At 39.8% G+C, this 18,102-nt stretch overlaps 1 protein-coding gene across 6 annotated transcripts in view; it reads left to right on the top strand.

Moving 5' to 3' along the window:
* The first annotated feature begins 2,762 nt into the window (after positions 1–2,762).
* The window catches only part of hnf1ba (HNF1 homeobox Ba), an 84,464-nt gene continuing 69,124 nt past the window's right edge, over positions 2,763–18,102 (top strand). The window contains exons 1-4 of one of the 6 annotated variants that reach the window (XM_068008303.1): positions 2,763–3,445; positions 6,920–7,119; positions 11,347–11,533; positions 13,768–14,000. In XM_068008303.1, the coding sequence (XP_067864404.1) occupies positions 3,096–3,445; positions 6,920–7,119; positions 11,347–11,533; positions 13,768–14,000 (970 nt within the window). In that variant the 5' untranslated portion in view covers positions 2,763–3,095. Of the gene's footprint in view, positions 3,446–6,919; positions 7,120–11,265; positions 11,534–13,767; positions 14,001–18,102 lie in introns of all 6 variants that reach the window. The other 5 variants (XM_068008302.1, XM_068008301.1, XM_068008306.1 and 2 more) reach the window with 5 other exon arrangements.

The raw sequence follows: 18,102 nt of genomic DNA, 5'->3' as shown, positions 1-18,102 counted from the left end.
TCCCCCAATAACACACTGTACAACAGTCCCACTGAGAAGCAGTTTTAGTGTCCACAAAAGTGAAGCCCCTCCCGTGCAGAAATGGATTGTGTACACAAAAATATTGATTCATCCGCAAATATCGTTGACCTGTATCTACTTTCATCGATTTTTCTGTTTGGTGTAATACGTTTTTGTGATTTTTTTATTCCAAGAGCTTTTCTTGCATGAAATTCCTAAACAATTTTGTGTCGAGTTTTTGTTTCGAGGTGCTGTTCCGAAATGGCCGTTGTATCTCTAAAATCCACATCCCCCAAAACCAATTTGTCTCCTTTTTAAATTAAAAATTAAAAATTAAAATAGATGAATAAAACCTTGTAAACTTTTAATTATTCGACGGTCTGTTGCTAGAATTTGCGTTAATTAAGGTTCAGCTTCTAGTTTTAGCAACAGAGAAAATTGCTTTTAGTTATGCAGCATAATCGGACTTATAAAGTAGGAGGAAAATGTATTAATCGTTAGTACTGAACTATGGGCATCTTTTAGTCAACTATTTGGAGGTTAAAGCGGCCAAATTGGGCCAGTATGTGGTCCAGACACAACACGGGAGTTAGAAGTAGTCTCCACAACGTGCGTTTTCATTAAAATTGGTGCTTTGTATCAAATCCTTCGATGACGGTATGGATATAAGATGGAAAGTAAATTACACTTTACCATTAACTGAAAGCAAAACGGACTCACCATGAACTGCAACTTAAAACGGTGGTCAGTGCACACTCACACATGAGAACAGGACATTGTGAAATATGCCTCACTTACTACCCATTAGTAATAACCCGTTCAGTTTGAAGAACAAAAAATCCGTGTATTTCCCTCCTGTAGTGACACGGCTTGTATTATTTTCCCAAAATACGTACAAAAATAAACAACTTTCTGTACATTTTTAAAGCCCCTGTTCTTTTATTTTCGTTTTTATACCCTCAAAAGACAACTTTTTAAAGATTTGATTTGATTTAATTTATAAACATCAGGATCAAACTGTTGATCAGAAAGAAAGTCTCAAAGGGAGAGAGAGCCTACTGCTGGCGGCTACTTTCAACTCTACACATCGACGCCGTCCTGTTTGTGTGTGTTCTATTTTAAGGGGGAATTGAGTTGTCTCTGAGCATTAATTGCACTGAAATTTGATTTATTATTGCTACATTTTTAAAAAAAAGAACTGATTGTACGTTTATCGTGAGTAAAATTGAACAACATTAGACAGGGAATTAAAGCAAATGTTATTTTAAACACGATTGCGTCTGAAAAGCGCTGGCAGGTGTCTGAGCAACAACTCGCCACCGCCACAGATTCTCTGCAAAGTTTTGAGGAATTGTTCTCGCTGCAACATGATGGGAAAACAGGCCCGCAGAATGTGGAATTCGATTGCAGCCTCTCGTAGCGAAACAAATTCTAAACGGGCTGTCTGAAGGACCTCGGCGAGCATTTAACAGCGCCCGGGCAATAAAACGGCAGTAAAGTGTCGTCCAGGACCTGTTGCGTCCCACGGAGACATTAGCGCCCTCCTGCAGGGATATTGTTTTAGGAATCCGTTTGAACTATTATTCCGAAAAGACCAGCGAAGCTCCGTTCGAAATTAAAAATAAATATACTTTAAAAAAAGTATTATGAAGTGTATGATTCCTCGTTCTATTTTTACTTTTTTATTACTAGGTTCAAAATGAATTGCACCTTTTCTTTTAAACAAACGAACTTCACATAACACATTTCCAACTTGTTGCGTTTACTAATTTAAAGACGATTTTATAAAGGCAAAAAGTATATGAATGTGTTAACCAAACCTCCAACTTGTTTTAAATTATGTATGTTTTAACCTCCTAAGAAGTTTTCCAGCTCACAATACAATTCAAAACTTGAATTTGTCCCCTTTTTGTTCCAAATTGCATAAATCTGCAGTCCTGTATAAATCCTTCTTATATTTTGGAACCATGGGGACTGAGCAAGCGGTCGGTGTTGAGCCTGACAGAGACTAAAAGCCCTTTAAACTGTTTCCCCTTTGTTTCCAATCGAAGCTAAAATCCAGCCCTGTGCAATTGACAGGAATTTGTGAAACGTGTTCATTTCACCAAGTAGTAACTCGAGAGTGAAGTTAAGAAATTCAAATCTAAGTCTGGTTGTTTTATTCCGAATAAAAATAACTATAGATTTGATTTGTTAACCCATTCTGCTCCAAACAATCTAAATTAAATATATCATTCTCAAAAATTATTGGGAATTTTACATCTGACTCTTATTTATCCCGAATAATTTCAGTACTGTTAGTTTCTTTCCTATCATTTAAATCCCCAAATCCAATTTGTTCAATTCCCAAACACAGGCCTGTTTTGCTTCAGTTCCCGTTTTATACATCTAATCTTTAAAATCAGAGCTTTATCTAATTTACTTTGTAATGGCTAGCTTTCTATATTTGAAATGTACAGTACATTCTGCGAAACTTAAAACAATAATAATTCTCTAAACTGTTGTTTTCTTAAACAATAGGCCAACGCATGATTTTCCTCGTCGAGCTGTTTTAGGTTTTGTGTTAACCTCCCCTTAAAAGTCCAGTATATCCATTTTACCATTTTCTCCTTTTAATATAATGGAACCTGGTGTTTAAAAAACCCATGGCTTGCAGTGTATCCACTCGGCTGGTGCAGTGGCAGACTCTGGACTTTGCGCTTCGCCGGTCCAAAGTTCAGAGTTTTGTAGGTGCGGAGCGATAAATAGCGGCCAATAAAATGTGCCAGTCTCAAATGTAAACACAATGAGCTGAGCTCACATTGTCCCTGCTCCTCCAACGCACTCTCCTGCAGCCTCTCAGCATTTGCATATTACTAAGACTTTTTTTTTTACAAAGACTTCCCGCCGATTTGCATATTCTTATATTCCCTTCCCAAAGAAAGATCATGGCAGTTTAGAGCAAACGGCGCCTGCAGGAAACGGCATCTCCGGATTGTTTTTTTTTTCGTTTTTTAAAAAATATTATTTTTGATGCACAAAAGGAACGAGTGGTTACAAAGGATCCGATTGGTCTCTGTATATATATTTTCTAAAAAGTTTGATTTATTTAAAAAATGGTGTCCAAATTGACATCTCTCCAGCAGGAGCTTTTGAGCGCTTTGCTGAGCTCCGGACTTTCCAAAGATGTTCTGATTCAGGCTCTGGAAGATTTGGAGCCCTCTCCAAACTTCGAGGTGAAGTTGGAGAACCTGCCCGTCTCCCCCTTGAAGATGAACGGCTCCGGCTCGGAGAGTAAAGCCGTCTTCCACACCCTGACCAACGGGCACAGCAAAGGCAAACTGTCCGGCGACGAGGGCTCGGAGGACGGCGATGATTACGACACCCCTCCGATTCTCAAAGAGCTGGAATCTCTCAACACGGAGGAAGCGGCCGAGCAGAGAGCCGAGGTGGACAGAATGCTGAGGTAACAGATCTCGAGGATAATTTTTATTTTCTAAATATTATTTTACATAAACCCCAAGGTCTGATGTATTGAGCGCTCATTTTGTCAATTTAAAAACAGGGCGCCAGACTTCCCAGTGCCCGTGGGCTAGTTACTAATTATCTAAATAGTTTACTATTTATTTTTTTTATTAGGAAAGTATCAACTAAATGCAATGCGCAAGAGCTCTGTGGAGATTAACGAGAAGCCTTGTCTATTTTAAAGCTTTTTCCCTCCCGTGTACTTTAAATCGATAAATATTTCTAAAACCAGGACCCTTCTGATAAGGACAAAAAGCGGAGCAAATCCGGAGTAGTTTTGCCGTGTTATTTCCTGGGAGCGTTATTTGGACAGGTTGTCAGTTTCACACTGTTATTTTGTCAGTTTCAGGCAGGCCCAGCTGAGTACAATCTGTCCCATTTTGCCAGGCAGAAAGGACCGCTTTCGCAACAAAGAATTGCACCAATCTATAAAATGGGCTGAAAATCCAAAATAATAATTTAAGTTATGCTTTTTCTAAAATAACCAATAAAGAGACACCGGATTGCCCCAGTGTCATCAACCAAAAAACGAAACAATCGTGCCCCCTTTTTTGTTTAGAAAGGCACAGCTAATAACGAACGTAACCATAAAAATAATTTGTTATGTGATTAGGTTCCCCCGGGTTTGTGGTGTGTTCCAGGCAACGTTATTATCGAATTATTTAGTGGATGCTACAACCAATATTCTGACAGCTGGACTTCGGAACAACTTGAAGCAGAAATTAAGGACATTTTATCTGAAGCTCGGGTGATCTTTTAATATCTAAAAACAAACCAGTTAAGTTACAGTATAGTAAATATCGACCAGCTTGAAAATTGCACTCTTGTGTATTAAGAACACGGAGAGTTGGTGAAAAAAATTACACTTTCAGCAAACGACAGCTCTGGTTGGAGGCGTCAGTTTAAGCGTTGGTTTTAGCAATTTATTTCAAACACAGACACAGATCCGCTCCATTTCGAAGTCATTGTTTCAAAACACCCATAAATCGTAGGTTTTGACTCTTTATGGAGAGGGACCCGGAGCGCACGCTGTACAATGGACTTCAGAGAAACCTCCGTTAACCGAGCTCGGTCTGTAAGCCAAGAACAGAGTGAGAATCTGTACACGTTCGTTAAGCTCAGTGACACAAATTAACACGGAACCTAATTATCAACGTGTATTATTAATGTAACAGTAGAAATCAGTGTATTTTTCCCCATTTATTATAATCGCCAGTCTGAAGGAAAGAAAGGCTTTCTGACTGTGTATGTAATAATAATTTTACAATAACTATATTATATATATAACTAACTCTCTCTATTTATAAATATATATTTATACTTAAATGTTTTCAATATATGTTGAATAAACATGGCCAACATTCGAAGCGTATTATTTAAGTTTTAAACTGTCTTTTTTTTTTGTTTGGGTGAGAGGCGAGAATGGGCTCTGCAGCTTTGAATCGTCTTGTAACAGTTTGTAAATATAAATGTGACCCAAGATTCTGGAACACGTGGAGCTGACGTTTCTGCAGAGTGCTATTAATTTATTATAAATCATCAACCCCGAATGTACAGAAAAGTGGAACACACTTTGATTAGGTGAATGGGTAACCTGGTTACTCATTGGCAAGGCCGAGTTGTAAAGAGACTTGAATCCAAATGCGGGCATTATCCTAAACAAACAGCTCTGTGTTTGGGTTTGGAGACCATGATAACTTACTAAATATGATCTGAAACTTGCAATCGTGCTACTGCGTCAGTCAGGTTCCAATTTAATATATATAATATATAAACTTTGATCATTATTCTCTGGAGCCAGCCTGGCTTCCAGTGTTGAGAGAGAGAGAGCCGCGGACATGCAGCGAGTGGCCCCATATCTCCCTTTTCTCATTGGGCTCCTTCCAGAAACTATCGATGCTGTCCTTTCACTGTTAATTTCAATGACATTATTAAACCGACGTGTGTATCCCAGTTTGTTACCCTAATTCTTATTTGAACTAAAATATATAATTTTTGGCTCTTGTCTATTAGCCTCTTTGATAACCGTTTCATTTCTGGTTCAGAAGCGCTATTGTGATGCAGGAAAGGGGCCAATAAATGTTACATAGGACAGAAATCCCATCGGAGAGTGTGCCTGAAGGTAATGTGATGGGTCGGTAGAGGGGGAGACGTTTTTAATTCCGTTTATAGCGCATCTTTTGAACGGCTTTTTTAAAAAAAATAGCTTATTAATGTTGCCAAACCGCGCTTTGAATTCTACCGCAAAACAAAAACAAAACGAAATATTCGTTCAAATGACGGTCCCAGCAGCCGGATAAACCATTATTGTTTCATAACATAAAGAAAAAAGCCACACGGCGATTAAAAATGAACACACACAGTGTATGAAAAGTTATCAAACGGGGAGAATTCCCGATTTTTTCCCCCTAAGATGATTTCAGATCTTTTTAATCATTTTAATCATTTCAAAATATACCAATCGATTTACATTAAAGATATGTGAATATCAATCAAACCAGCCGACCTGAGAATTCTTTATTTTGTAAAGATCAAACCCGGGCCCGAAGAGGCTTCGTTACATTTTAATTGCAGATTGTAAACTTGCATGTGATTATAAAGGCAGAGAAAAAAGTTGACCATCAGCTGCCCTCCTGGGTGTATTTAAAATAAACACCGCTAGCACGGGGGAGATCGGAAAATAACTACAAAAATCAGAAAGAACTTGGGCGGGGCTGCATTTAAGTCTCCCTGGGCCCAGATCAGAATGAGTGGAATCATGCCTGCGGTATCGGAAAACTTTACGTGTCGGTGGATTTAAATGACTATCAACAAACAATGAATATCGACATTATGTATCATCTTTCAAACTTACCGATGGAAAATAGATGGTCAAGGTGCTCTCAAATGTTGCAACACTAGCTGAAGGGGGAATATTAACGGAATGTAACTCCCCCCTCCCCTCTTTCCCAAAGTGTTGAAGCTGTTCCAAGACTATGTGGAATAGCAGGGGGTAGATTTTAATATGGACAGACAGCATCATTTAGTTGGGTGAAAATTCCTCTGAATCAGGGCTGGTCTTTTGGCCGCATGTTGCGTTCTGTCCGGTGAAGATCGAGGCTATAATTATAAAACCCAATGCTAGTGGTGGGAGCGGACTCAGTAACACGAGGGAGGGCCCTCTTACTGATACCTACTGTGTGCATTTAAAGTACGAACCTGTGCAATTTCGATCAAATAGTTTGTTACTCTAGATACGAGTGAGTTGCTAAAAAGACCCTCACGTGTTTTATAATGCAGTATTCCCCAGCTTTTGGGCCATGTGGGCCCCTGCTGCTTTTGCAGGGAAGGAGTAGATTCTCGTTGCAATCTCCTGTTAAGGACGATGGAGATGATTTTTTTTTTAACGTAATATGTTTATTTGATGATTTGGCAGGGAAGACCCGTGGCGAGCGGCGAAGATGATCAAAGGTTACATGCAGCAGCACAACATTCCCCAAAGGGAAGTGGTGGACGTGACGGGCCTCAATCAGTCTCACCTCTCGCAGCATCTCAACAAGGGCACCCCGATGAAAAACCAGAAGCGAGCTGCGCTCTACACCTGGTACATTCGGAAGCAGCAAGAGATTCAGAGACGTAAGTGCCGTCACCTCAAAGGGGATGTGGGGCGGGAGCGTCACTGAAATTGTACATTATTCTCAAATATCGTACATTCTTGCAGTGAGAAATATGAGACGTTTACCCATTCTCTAAAATAACCGTTTTAGTTTCCAGTTACAGTTTATTAAAGTGTTTTTACTTCCAGATGATTTTATACATTCGGGTGTATACAATATAACATTGAAGTGCCATTTCTTGTATATAAGCCAAGTAATGTGTCCCAGCTATTCAGAAACCGAAATTCTCACTACTTCTGGGACCTTTTAATGCAAAATTGCAAAATGCAAAATTAGTAAACGGTGCTGCATGCGGTAAATAGAGAAATTCAGGGGATTTGCCGTTACAAGTCACTTGTCCAGTTTGCATATGCTGTATTTAGGAATGAAAGGAAGTGTAGGAAGTTATAAATTGTAAACAATTTTACAACACCAAGTTATAGTCCAGCAATTTTATTTTAAATTCACAAGCTTTCGGAGGCTTCCTCCTTCCTCAGGTGAACAACGTTCCAACAACGTTCACTTGAGGAAGGAGGAAGCCTCCGAAAGCTTGTGAATTTAAAATAAAATTGCTGGACTATAACTTGGTGTTGTAAAATTGTTTACAATTGTCAACCCCAGTCCATCACCGGCATCTCCACATCATAGGAAGTTTTAGGAAAAGGTCACCCGGCCCAACAATCCTGCCCCTTTGTGATTGATCTCAGAGCCACCATCCCGCCTTCTCACCATATCCTTCAATCCCTTCTTTTTCCAGAAACACATTTAGTTGTCTCTTGCCAGAGTAGGATGAAGGGATACAGGTTCAAACTAGTAAACGACAATTTAGGATTGATAACAGGAAGTTCTTCATCACAGAGAGAGTGATTAACACAAGAAATTGACCCTGGGTAGAGTCATGGAGGTTGAAGCCCCGGAATCATTTAGGAGCCAATTGGAATGGGGAGACTTTTGGGTCATTCTGGATGGATGACCTAAGATGGGCTGAATGACTTGCCTCATCTGTAATTGTCTTGTGATGTTTTGAACCCTTTTCCACCATGTACTTTATGTACTTCAATGGTTTCCCCAAAGAAACATTGGAAATATAAATAACAGGAAAGACCATTCGAAAGCCAGTAATTTTGGGACAATTTACTGAAATAAATGCACAGTATCCCTTTTATTGGTTTACAAAAGATTGACTAATTTATCAAAATAATATCCTCAGCCACTTCTTTCTGTCCACTCACATACATGTATATAAAAGTCTATCTTAATGAGGTACAGGGCTGAAACACAGTTCATTAGAACATTTCTCTGCTAGTATCACAGTAACTCTGGGAAAAATAAAACAACTCAAGAGATTTTGAAAACAACACAGCAACCTGTAATTTTTCTGATGTTGTTGTGACATGATGTGTAGTTTATTTGTCAGTAATCTATTGTCAGGGGAAAATGCAATAGCAGAAAACATAATAAATTTAGGGTCTGCAACACACAGTGAAATAAACGGGGTATTGCAGTAGTTCAAATAACCTGGTACAATAGCATTTCAGATCACACCATTTAAATGTGGAGCTTGCCATCTGTCACTGTCTACCATGACATCCATTGCTAACAAAAACAGCACTGAAAATGAAACAGAAAAACCTGTGTTCACTTTCCTCAGTCTTCCTTCTATAGTGTACACACTTTTAAAATACAGGTCGGACATCATGTAACCACCACTTCTTGATTGATCTCATCTTCTTTTCAGTCTTGGTGCTTTTCTGCGCTATTGAACTAAACTTCTCAATAATAAACAAATGCTATCAGTTCTTAGGTTGTTATCATCTTTGTACCTTTTTCATACATGTACCATTTCAGCCATACACCTGCTGAATAGCATTTCTTAGTTAACTTTTTTAAAGAAAAAAACAGATTATATATGTGAAAAACAAGCAACAGTCAATTTAAGGCAGTAACTCAATCTCGGACTTCTGCTAACAGAAGCCATTTATAATGTGGTCAGTGCCACTTGACTGAATATGCACCTCGTTCCTCTCTGCCAGCTATCTAATCCTCTCCTATATAAAGTATGACATTAAAAAAATTAAACTCAACTCATTGGCGGCATTGGAAAATGAAATAAATGAAATAATTAGTAAAACAGAGATGATATTTTTAAATGTTGCTTTTTATTTTCAGTCATCTAGCAATACTCTTCCATCTAACTAGTCAACTGCATTGGGAATACCTCTTTTAATCTTTATGATAATGCTACTTAGGCCATTATTATGGCTGAAACCTCTCCGCCTCTCTCCCTCTCTCTCCTCCTTTAAGACGCTCCTTAAACCTACCTCTTGGGCCAAGCTTTCGGTCACCAGTGCAAATATCTCCTTATGTGACTTGGTGTCAAATTTTGTTTGATATCACTCCTGTTAAGCGCCTTGGGATGTTTTGCTATATTAAAGGTGCTACATAAATGCATGTTATTGTTGTTGATGTCGTTGTGACAACAATAACACAGCAAAGAACATTTATATTACAACACCAAAATTAGACTTTATTAATCATTCTACTAGCGTTTCCTTAATTTTTTATTCATCTCGTTTCTTTTTAAAGAACATCTATATAAAGTTCTTGATTATAAAACTTTCTCATTGGGGTTTAGTATCTGAGATACTAGACACTAAGGCTATATCATTTCATTTACAGACAATTCCTCGATCACAAGTACTGGTTTATGTTAAAATACCTGCTGCACAATTCCTATTTCTCCCTGCTCCATATTCCCCACACTAACAGATCTTGTATGATCAATAACTGATGACACACCATTTCTTTATTGTACAATAAAATAGATTTGACAATAGGTACCATTACTAAGATCTATATTCACAATGGCTATACAGTCTATGGAAACTGATTGGACTTTAAGCAATTAAGCATAGAAACATTACATTCCAGCTTTTGAAAATGAATATTGAAAGACACAAGAGATCTTTTGTGGTAAATATTAAAAGGACAGTGAAGAGGAACTAGTTGTCTCTTTGCCTATGGAAGGATCTTTTTGTAATAGTTTTGAGAAATATCATCCCAGGTTACGACACAAACTGTCCATGACTCTACACCTTTTGGCCCTAAAACAACTTTCTCACTAAGAGAGGCCAGAGGGATGGCTGGTGTGAAAAGTGCACTGGTTCAGCTGAGGACACTCTTCTGAGATTGGGGTAACGCACAGTTTGGTTAAAATTGCCCTGTGCGACATTGGTAACAAATGCTTTACTGTGCTCGTAGGAAATTCCATTGCGTCCAATATTTTAAAAACCTGTTTAAAATAAATAAGCTTTTAAAATAGTTGGGGGGAATTTCTTACAAACGTGTTAACTTATTCCTTAATAAGATCACGGTGCAAATTTAAACCCGCAGTTGGATAGCCTACAGGGAGCTTGGCCAGGGTATATCTGCTCTGGGAGTGTTTGATGCTGAATGCAAAAAATTAGAAAACTTCCATTCCTCGACAATTGCATCCCGCCCCTTGACAGTCGCAGTGAATTCGTAAAAAAATGAAATACCTTTTATAAAGGGCAATGAAATGATCACACCATTAATATTTTACCACAGATGACTTCCTGTGACACCACCATTGGTTCCTATTGGAAACTGTAGAATTGTGTCTTCCTTTAGTCTAGTAAGACACTAGCTTTGAAATGCTACTGAATTTGGTTCCAGCCTATAGCTAACAATTTCACCATGTTACATTGCTTTACTATAAGATAATGTAATATCCAATAACGAACCACAAGCTAGATAAACTGGAAGCTAGATAATCACAAGGGAGAAAGGAATAGAAGGATATGCTGATAGGGTTAGATGAAAAGGGATGGGAGGAGGCTCGTGTGGAGTATAAACACTGGCATGGACCAGTTGGGCCGAATGGCCTGTTTCTGTGCTGTACATTCTATGTACAGAGAGCAATAGAAGGCTGTGCTGTGTTTCCACATTAAGTTTTCATTCTGTAGCATTTGTTGATGAGATTTGATTGTGACTATTTTGGTCTCAGATTGTTGATATCTTGTCATGAATTTTTATTTGTAAGAATATATAAATCAGACGTTCCTGTTGTGTATTGGCTGGGTCAAATCTACCCTTTCTCTTTCAGAATTCAACCAGACTATCCAGAATACTGGAAACAATATGACAGACAAAAGCAGGCCAGATCAGCTGCTGTTTCTCTTTCCAGAGTTCAATCAGCAAGACCAGGCCTCAGGGCAGGCTGAGGAGGTGGGCACTGAACCTGCCAACAAGAAGATGCGTCGCAACAGGTTTAAATGGGGACCAGCATCCCAGCAGATATTGTACCAGGCTTATGAGAGGCAAAAGAACCCCAGCAAGGAGGAACGGGAGGCACTAGTTGAGGAATGCAACAGGTAAGCCGTGATATGCTGGTGATTTAAAAAAACTATATGCTCGGTATCTCAGTTGGTAAGTACTAGTGTGGAAGGACCCAGGTTTGATCTCTGACCGGTGTTGAGTCAGTTGATCGTAGCCATGGCTGCAGTAGGGGTGCCACCATTGACCTCAGCCACTCCAGGAGTGGGGGAGGGGACAAATCAGCCTGGGTTCCCACTCCTGATCCAGTGACTCCCGCTGCAAAGCGCATCAGGTGAGAACAGGACCAGTCTCGGCTGTGATGCCGTCCATGATGGAATAGCTTGCCAGCACTCACCACTGGGCTCACAAATGAAGAATGATCACCTGAGCAAGGTGTCAGAGGGTCGCCGGCCCTGTGAACTGGACCGTGCTACGTGCCAGCACCTTCAGGAGAAGAGGGGAGAAAATTAGAGGGGGCAGGAAATGAATACAGGTAGAGTGGAATTACAAACCACTTCAAAGACTCTTTAGGATCTTTTTAAAACCAACGCTTTATTTGTCAACATTGGCCTGTGTGCTGCTGTCACTATGTTGTCCTATTTTTGATCAAACAATGGGAATGTAATCATGACATTGTCAAACTTAAATGATGGTTTCAGACAATGTAACTTCTGTTGCAAACTAGATATTTTACTTTAGATTTCTCTACAGTTTTTAATGGAATTTAGTCATTGGAGCGCTCCCTCTGGGCAAAATAGAGTTGATGTAATTAACAGACCCGCAGTTCAACATTAGAATAATTAATTGAACGTGTGTCTCACTATCAGTGAAAGTTTTCAAGATTAAATAATAACAAAGACTTCTGATTAACTTTTAACTCTCTTTGTATATTTCTGTCTTCTGTTGTGTTTTTTTTGAGGAGGGGAGGCAATATTTTTGTTTAACCAGTGAGTGTTGTTGATATATTTGGTGCTAATTATTGAGCCTAACATTGTAAAAGAGTTGAATAATTATGAGGAGATGTACAGACATTGAGAAAGGGTTACTTTAAGGTAATAGGGTGTATGCTACCTGTGGACGAATAGGCTTTGCGATTAGTTTGTTGATATATCTGATTGATCCAGCACACGTATCTGTTAACAGTGAAGGACCATACTGTTTTTCAGTTGAATCAATCCCGAGTTCTATAAGAAAATGCAGCTTCACGTTTTTTTTTGGTGGGGGGGTGGATTTTGCAAGTGTTATTGGGAAATGTAGTTTTTAATAAATTGCTATAGAAAATCCCAACAAACTTGTTTTAAATGATTAAAACTGTAAAGAGCCAAATTTTGCTTTTCACTATTTTGGATGCTCCCTTCCAGTGTGACTGTGTATATTTAATTCATCTCCCTCATGTGGCACTGTCAGGCTCAGTAACTCATCTCAGCCAGTTCCACCAATGATGCCATCTGCACTTACTATTAAGTAGAATGACTGGGATTGTCTCTTCTGCACTCACCAGCCTTTAATTATCAACCCATTCACTTTAATGGATGGGAAATCAGGGGCTGTGAGCATAGGAGCAGAAAATCTCAGCCAATGTCTTTAAAGAAACAGAAAGACAGTAAAAAACAGAAGGATGTTAAGTTTCAACATAGTTCTTTCTCTCAGTTTCATATTTGAGATTTGAAAGACACCTTGATTGTGAACTCATTCCTCACTATCCAAATTCCCTTCGACAGTGAAAAAGTCTTGTATTCAAATCTGTTTTTATAAACAGGTCTGTGTTATGGCTTAATCCATTTTTATGTTAAGTGCAATTTTATATTCTTGTAATCAAAATGCATTTTTATATGAATGAACAACAACAGCTTGCATTTATATGGGGCCTTTAATGTAGTAAAATGTCCCTAGGCACTTCACAGGAGTTTTATCAAACAAAATTTGACACCAAGCCACATGAAGAGATATTAGGACAGGTGACCAAAAGCTTGGTCAAAGAGTTAGGTTTTAAGGAGCGTCTTGAAGGAGGAGAGGGAGGCTGAAAGGTGTAGGGAAGGAATTGCAGAGCTTAGGGCCTAGGCAGCTGAAGGCACGGCTGCCAATGATGGAGCGATTAAAATCAGGGATGTACAAGAAGCAAGAATTGGAGGAGTGCAGAGATCTCGGAGGGTTGTAGGCTGGAGGAGGTTACAGAGATAGAATAAGTGACAGTATGCAATATAATTAAGCAGTTAGTTTTAATGGTAAAATTGCATTCAAGAGTGCACGGATAAACTATCTAAAGCATTACTATCACTTCTCACCTCAGAGCTGAATGCATACAACGAGGGGTCTCCCCTTCTAAAGCACATGGACTGGGATCAAATCTGGTTACAGAAGTCAGAGTGTATAACTGGTTTGCCAACCGAAGGAAGGAAGAAGCTTTCCGTCAGAAACTTGCCATGGATGCGTTCAGTGTTCAGCCGCACAACATGAACGCGCTGCTGTCTCACAGCTCTCCGCACCACCCGCAGCCAAACTCATCCCCCTCAAGTAAGCACGGTAAGCTGTTGCCCATTGTTTTATGCCAATCTACCCGCTAAAAATGTAATGTGTTGGAAAGGTGGAACTCAGGTTGGCACTTGGGGGTGAAAAGTACGATTTGCCATAGAACCGGGGAGTTTATCAGTTTGGGAGGCTTGTCAGCCTGTGTTGCTTTTAAATGTTGGGATATATCAGTTAAAATAGAGTGGTTGAGAGGTGTATGGTTTGATAGCAGTCACAGGGAGGGAAAATGTCGCCATTAAGAGTGAATAAAAACTCTTAATGGCGACATAAAGAGTGAATAAAACGCATTAACATTTGCGCTTCCTGGGCCTTTTATCAAAACCTTTCTTCAACAAAAAGTACACATCGAACTCTCAGTTTGGATTTCTATATTTTTTCCATTATTTTCTTGCTAAAAAGAAGTTTAATAGAGATTGATGTCCATTTACTCTGAACAGGAGGTTAAATCAGTACACATACCAATTCTGAGTTAATCAAACAGACCAGAGGCTGAGCAAGTATATGGGATAAGATTCTAAGGATGTAGGTCCTTTTCAGACCTGTGGTGCATTGAAATGTAACATCCTACGCTATTCTAAATAAAGATGCAAATTGTCCCTTGGGATGGGTGGGTGGGCAGTGGAGTTCAGGTACTTCCCCATAGGGATGGAGTGAAAATCAAATGATAGGTCCCCCTGGGCTGCTTTTGCACTTTTCCTATCAGCCAGGAACCACTGTCTGAAGCATCTAGCAGCATGAATCTGGTGCAGCACAAACTACTTCAATGAAGTTTTGTGGAGTTCTGTTTATTTTTGATTGAAGTACTGTATAGCAATATTAGTGGCAGACACAATTGATGACAAAAGGTGTTTTGCCATTGTACATCATGCAAGTCACTACAAGGAGGGCAGTGTACCTTTTAAAGATAAACAAAATGACAATGTATGAGGGATCCTAGTCCTTTGTCCTATCAGTGTTAGGTCCCTGGCTCTTAAGTGGAATCCCGATATATTTTTAAGAGGAAATTACAGCATCAAAAAAATGGAGCAACTTATTCCAGGAAAGCAGCCTCCCGTTGACACTGCAGATACTATTGTAGGTTAAAGATAGTGTCAATTCTGAAGCCTCCAATATAAATCTGGCCACAAGAGTTATTCTGGCGTAAGATCAGTGAGAGAATTCAAACAAGGGTCTTTGGTTTGATATTGGATCCCAATGCAACGCCCAACAACCGTTGCTGCTTCCAGGTGATTGGGATGCACGTATGTGACATCTCCCACTTCCCAGTGACTATTGAAAACCTCGGCTTGTTTGTATTCTGAGTATAAAAGAAAGATAGCAATAAAAACTTGCATTTATATAACGCCTTTCACAACCTCAGGACGCCCCAAAACGCTTTACAGCCAATGAAGTACGTTTGAAGTGTAGTTACTGTTGTAATGTAGGAAATGCGGCAGGCAATTTGTGCACAGCAAGATTCCACAAACAGCAATGGGATATTGGCCAGATCGTCTGTTTTTTATTTACTGATGTTGATTGAGGGATAAATATTGGCCAGGTCAAAAAAAATGTTGTCAAAAATGTTCCTTATTCTTCATTTTGTAACCTTCCCGGCGAGACGTCCTAGCTTGGACTGTAGTGCAGAGAGCGAGTGGGCGTCCACAACCTTTGTCAATGCCTTTCTCAACCCAGTGGGAGATCCTGTAATGTAAGTAGGGTGGTGCAGATGATTACATTGGGAGATCCAGATATAAAGTGTATCAGAGTTGCTCAGAGTACCAGTAGGAATGGAATTTTAATGAATGAAAAATAGATTTGAGATGGTGCTGGGCAATGGTGCTGAAACATGTTGCACCAGAGTGTGGCTGGATACAGGTCCATGCTGTTCATTCTTCACATGAAGGAAGGTCTTGAGCAGAGTCCAGGTGATTCCCATAACTAGGACATCCTTAAATACCTCCTGGGTACAAATTGAGCAATGGGGGCAGGAGGAGGTGAGAATCACTTACACTCAGAGTGCAGATTTAAAGGAAAAGAAAATAAAGCCTTAAAATGAGCTGTACCTCCCGAATGGGTCAGCAGGTAAATGCATCATGATATAGTATTAATAGCACCACGATATAGTATTAATAGCACCACGATATAGTATTGTAGCACCATGATATAGTATTAATAGCACCATGATTTAGTATTGATAGCATCATGATATAGTTTTGATAGCTCCATGATATAGTATTGATAGCATCATGATATAGTATTAATAGCATCATGATATAGTATTGTAGCACCATGATATAGTTTTGATAGCACCATGCTATAGTTTTGATAGCTCCATGCTATAGTTTTGATAGCACCATGCTATAGTTTTGATAGCTCCATGATATCGTATTGTAGCACCATGATATAGTATTGATAGCATCATGATATAATATTAATAGCACCATGATATAGTTTTGATAGCACCATGATATAGTATTGATAACATCATGATATAGTATTAGCAGCACCATGATATAGTATTGATAACACCTTGATATAGTATTGTAGCATCATGATATAGTATTGATAGCACCATGATATAGTATCGATAGCACCATGGTATAGTATTGATAGCACCATGTTATAGTATCGATAGCACCATGACATAGTTTTGATAACACCTTGATATAGTATTGTAGCACCATGATATAGTATTGATAGCATCATGATATAGTATTGATAGCACCATGGTATAGTATTGATAGCACCGTGGTATAATACTGAGCCTACAGTCTAGAAAAGTCCCAGTGAGTTGATTTATTTCAGCAAGGCAGCAATTGGTGGATGCTACAATTTGTTTCAAGGTCCCTTGGCTAGAATTGGTTGAAAATCAGCCTGATTGCAACCCAGTGACTCTTACTTGAAGGTGCATGATTGTGATGTTGGGTGAAGACTGTATTGGGCTCAGCTGGGATGCCACCCTCTGGTCGAATAGCTCCAACAGAGGTGTGTCCAGGATTTTAACACGAGCCCCACATAATGTGTTTTATGTTTGTCATGCTTACAATTAGGCATAATAATGTTTATCATCTCTTTGATGGGACATTATACAGAAAATGAATTGTTGTTAGGGCTATATTTAAGAATACCATACCACTGGTGTCCTCTCACATTAATCCACTGGAAGTGAAGGAAATCATATTGAATATTAATTGTTTTAAATGCTCCCAGCTGCTGTGGTGCAAAAGCTTTCTTTGGTCATACTGCGAACATTGGCTAGCTCGGCCCAATTGAGCTTCTCGACAGCTGCATTATCCCAGGAATGGCCCCCTCCCTCAGGAACTCCAAACCTCACAGCAACTCCTCTGACCCAATCCTGAGCCAAGCCCCTGTCTAATCCAGTCCGGTCTGGACTGTGCTTTGTTGCCCATAGACTCCCAGCCCCAGTTGCCAGGGACGGCCACTCTGCTTGGGGTGTTTCCAGGAGTTGGCAGCTTGTGACCCTGGCATGAGAACCTGTCAAAGTTTTTTCTATTTCAAAAATATACTTTATTCATAAAATTTGTAAAGGTACGTACAATGCAATTCAAGTCATGCTTCAAACAATACAATACAGGTCATACAATTTGTAACAGTACATACAGTAGAGTTCGACAGTCCCAGTACAATCAATACAGTTATGCATCATACATTGTACATACAGTTCATGGTGTATAATACAAGGTGGGGTGGCCTTACACTGTGGCCTTTCCCCATAGAGTCTTTGCATAGGCCGCACCCCGCCTCAGTGCATCCCGCAGCACGTACTCCTTGGCCTTGGAGTGTGCCAGTCAGCAACAATCGGTCGTTGACAGCTCCTTCAGCTGGAAGACCAGCATGATTCGGGCGGACCAAAGGGCCTTCTTCACCAAGTTGATGGTCTTCCAGCCGCAGGTGATATCTGTCTCGGTGTGCGTCCAGGGGAACAGCCCATAGAGCACAGCGTCCTGTGTTACCGAACTGTTTGGGATGAACCGGGACAGATACCAACTCATCTCTCTCCACACCCTCTGTGCAAAGGGGCAGCCCATCAGGAGGTGGAAGACGGTCTCCTCCCCGCCACAGTCTCGAGGGCAGCTCGCGGTGGTGCTGAGGTTCC

This window comes from Heptranchias perlo, chromosome 28 (assembly GCF_035084215.1).
Source record: "Heptranchias perlo isolate sHepPer1 chromosome 28, sHepPer1.hap1, whole genome shotgun sequence".
Taxonomy (NCBI): Eukaryota; Metazoa; Chordata; class Chondrichthyes; order Hexanchiformes; family Hexanchidae; genus Heptranchias; species Heptranchias perlo.
This window is presented reverse-complemented; position numbering and strand designations above follow the sequence as displayed.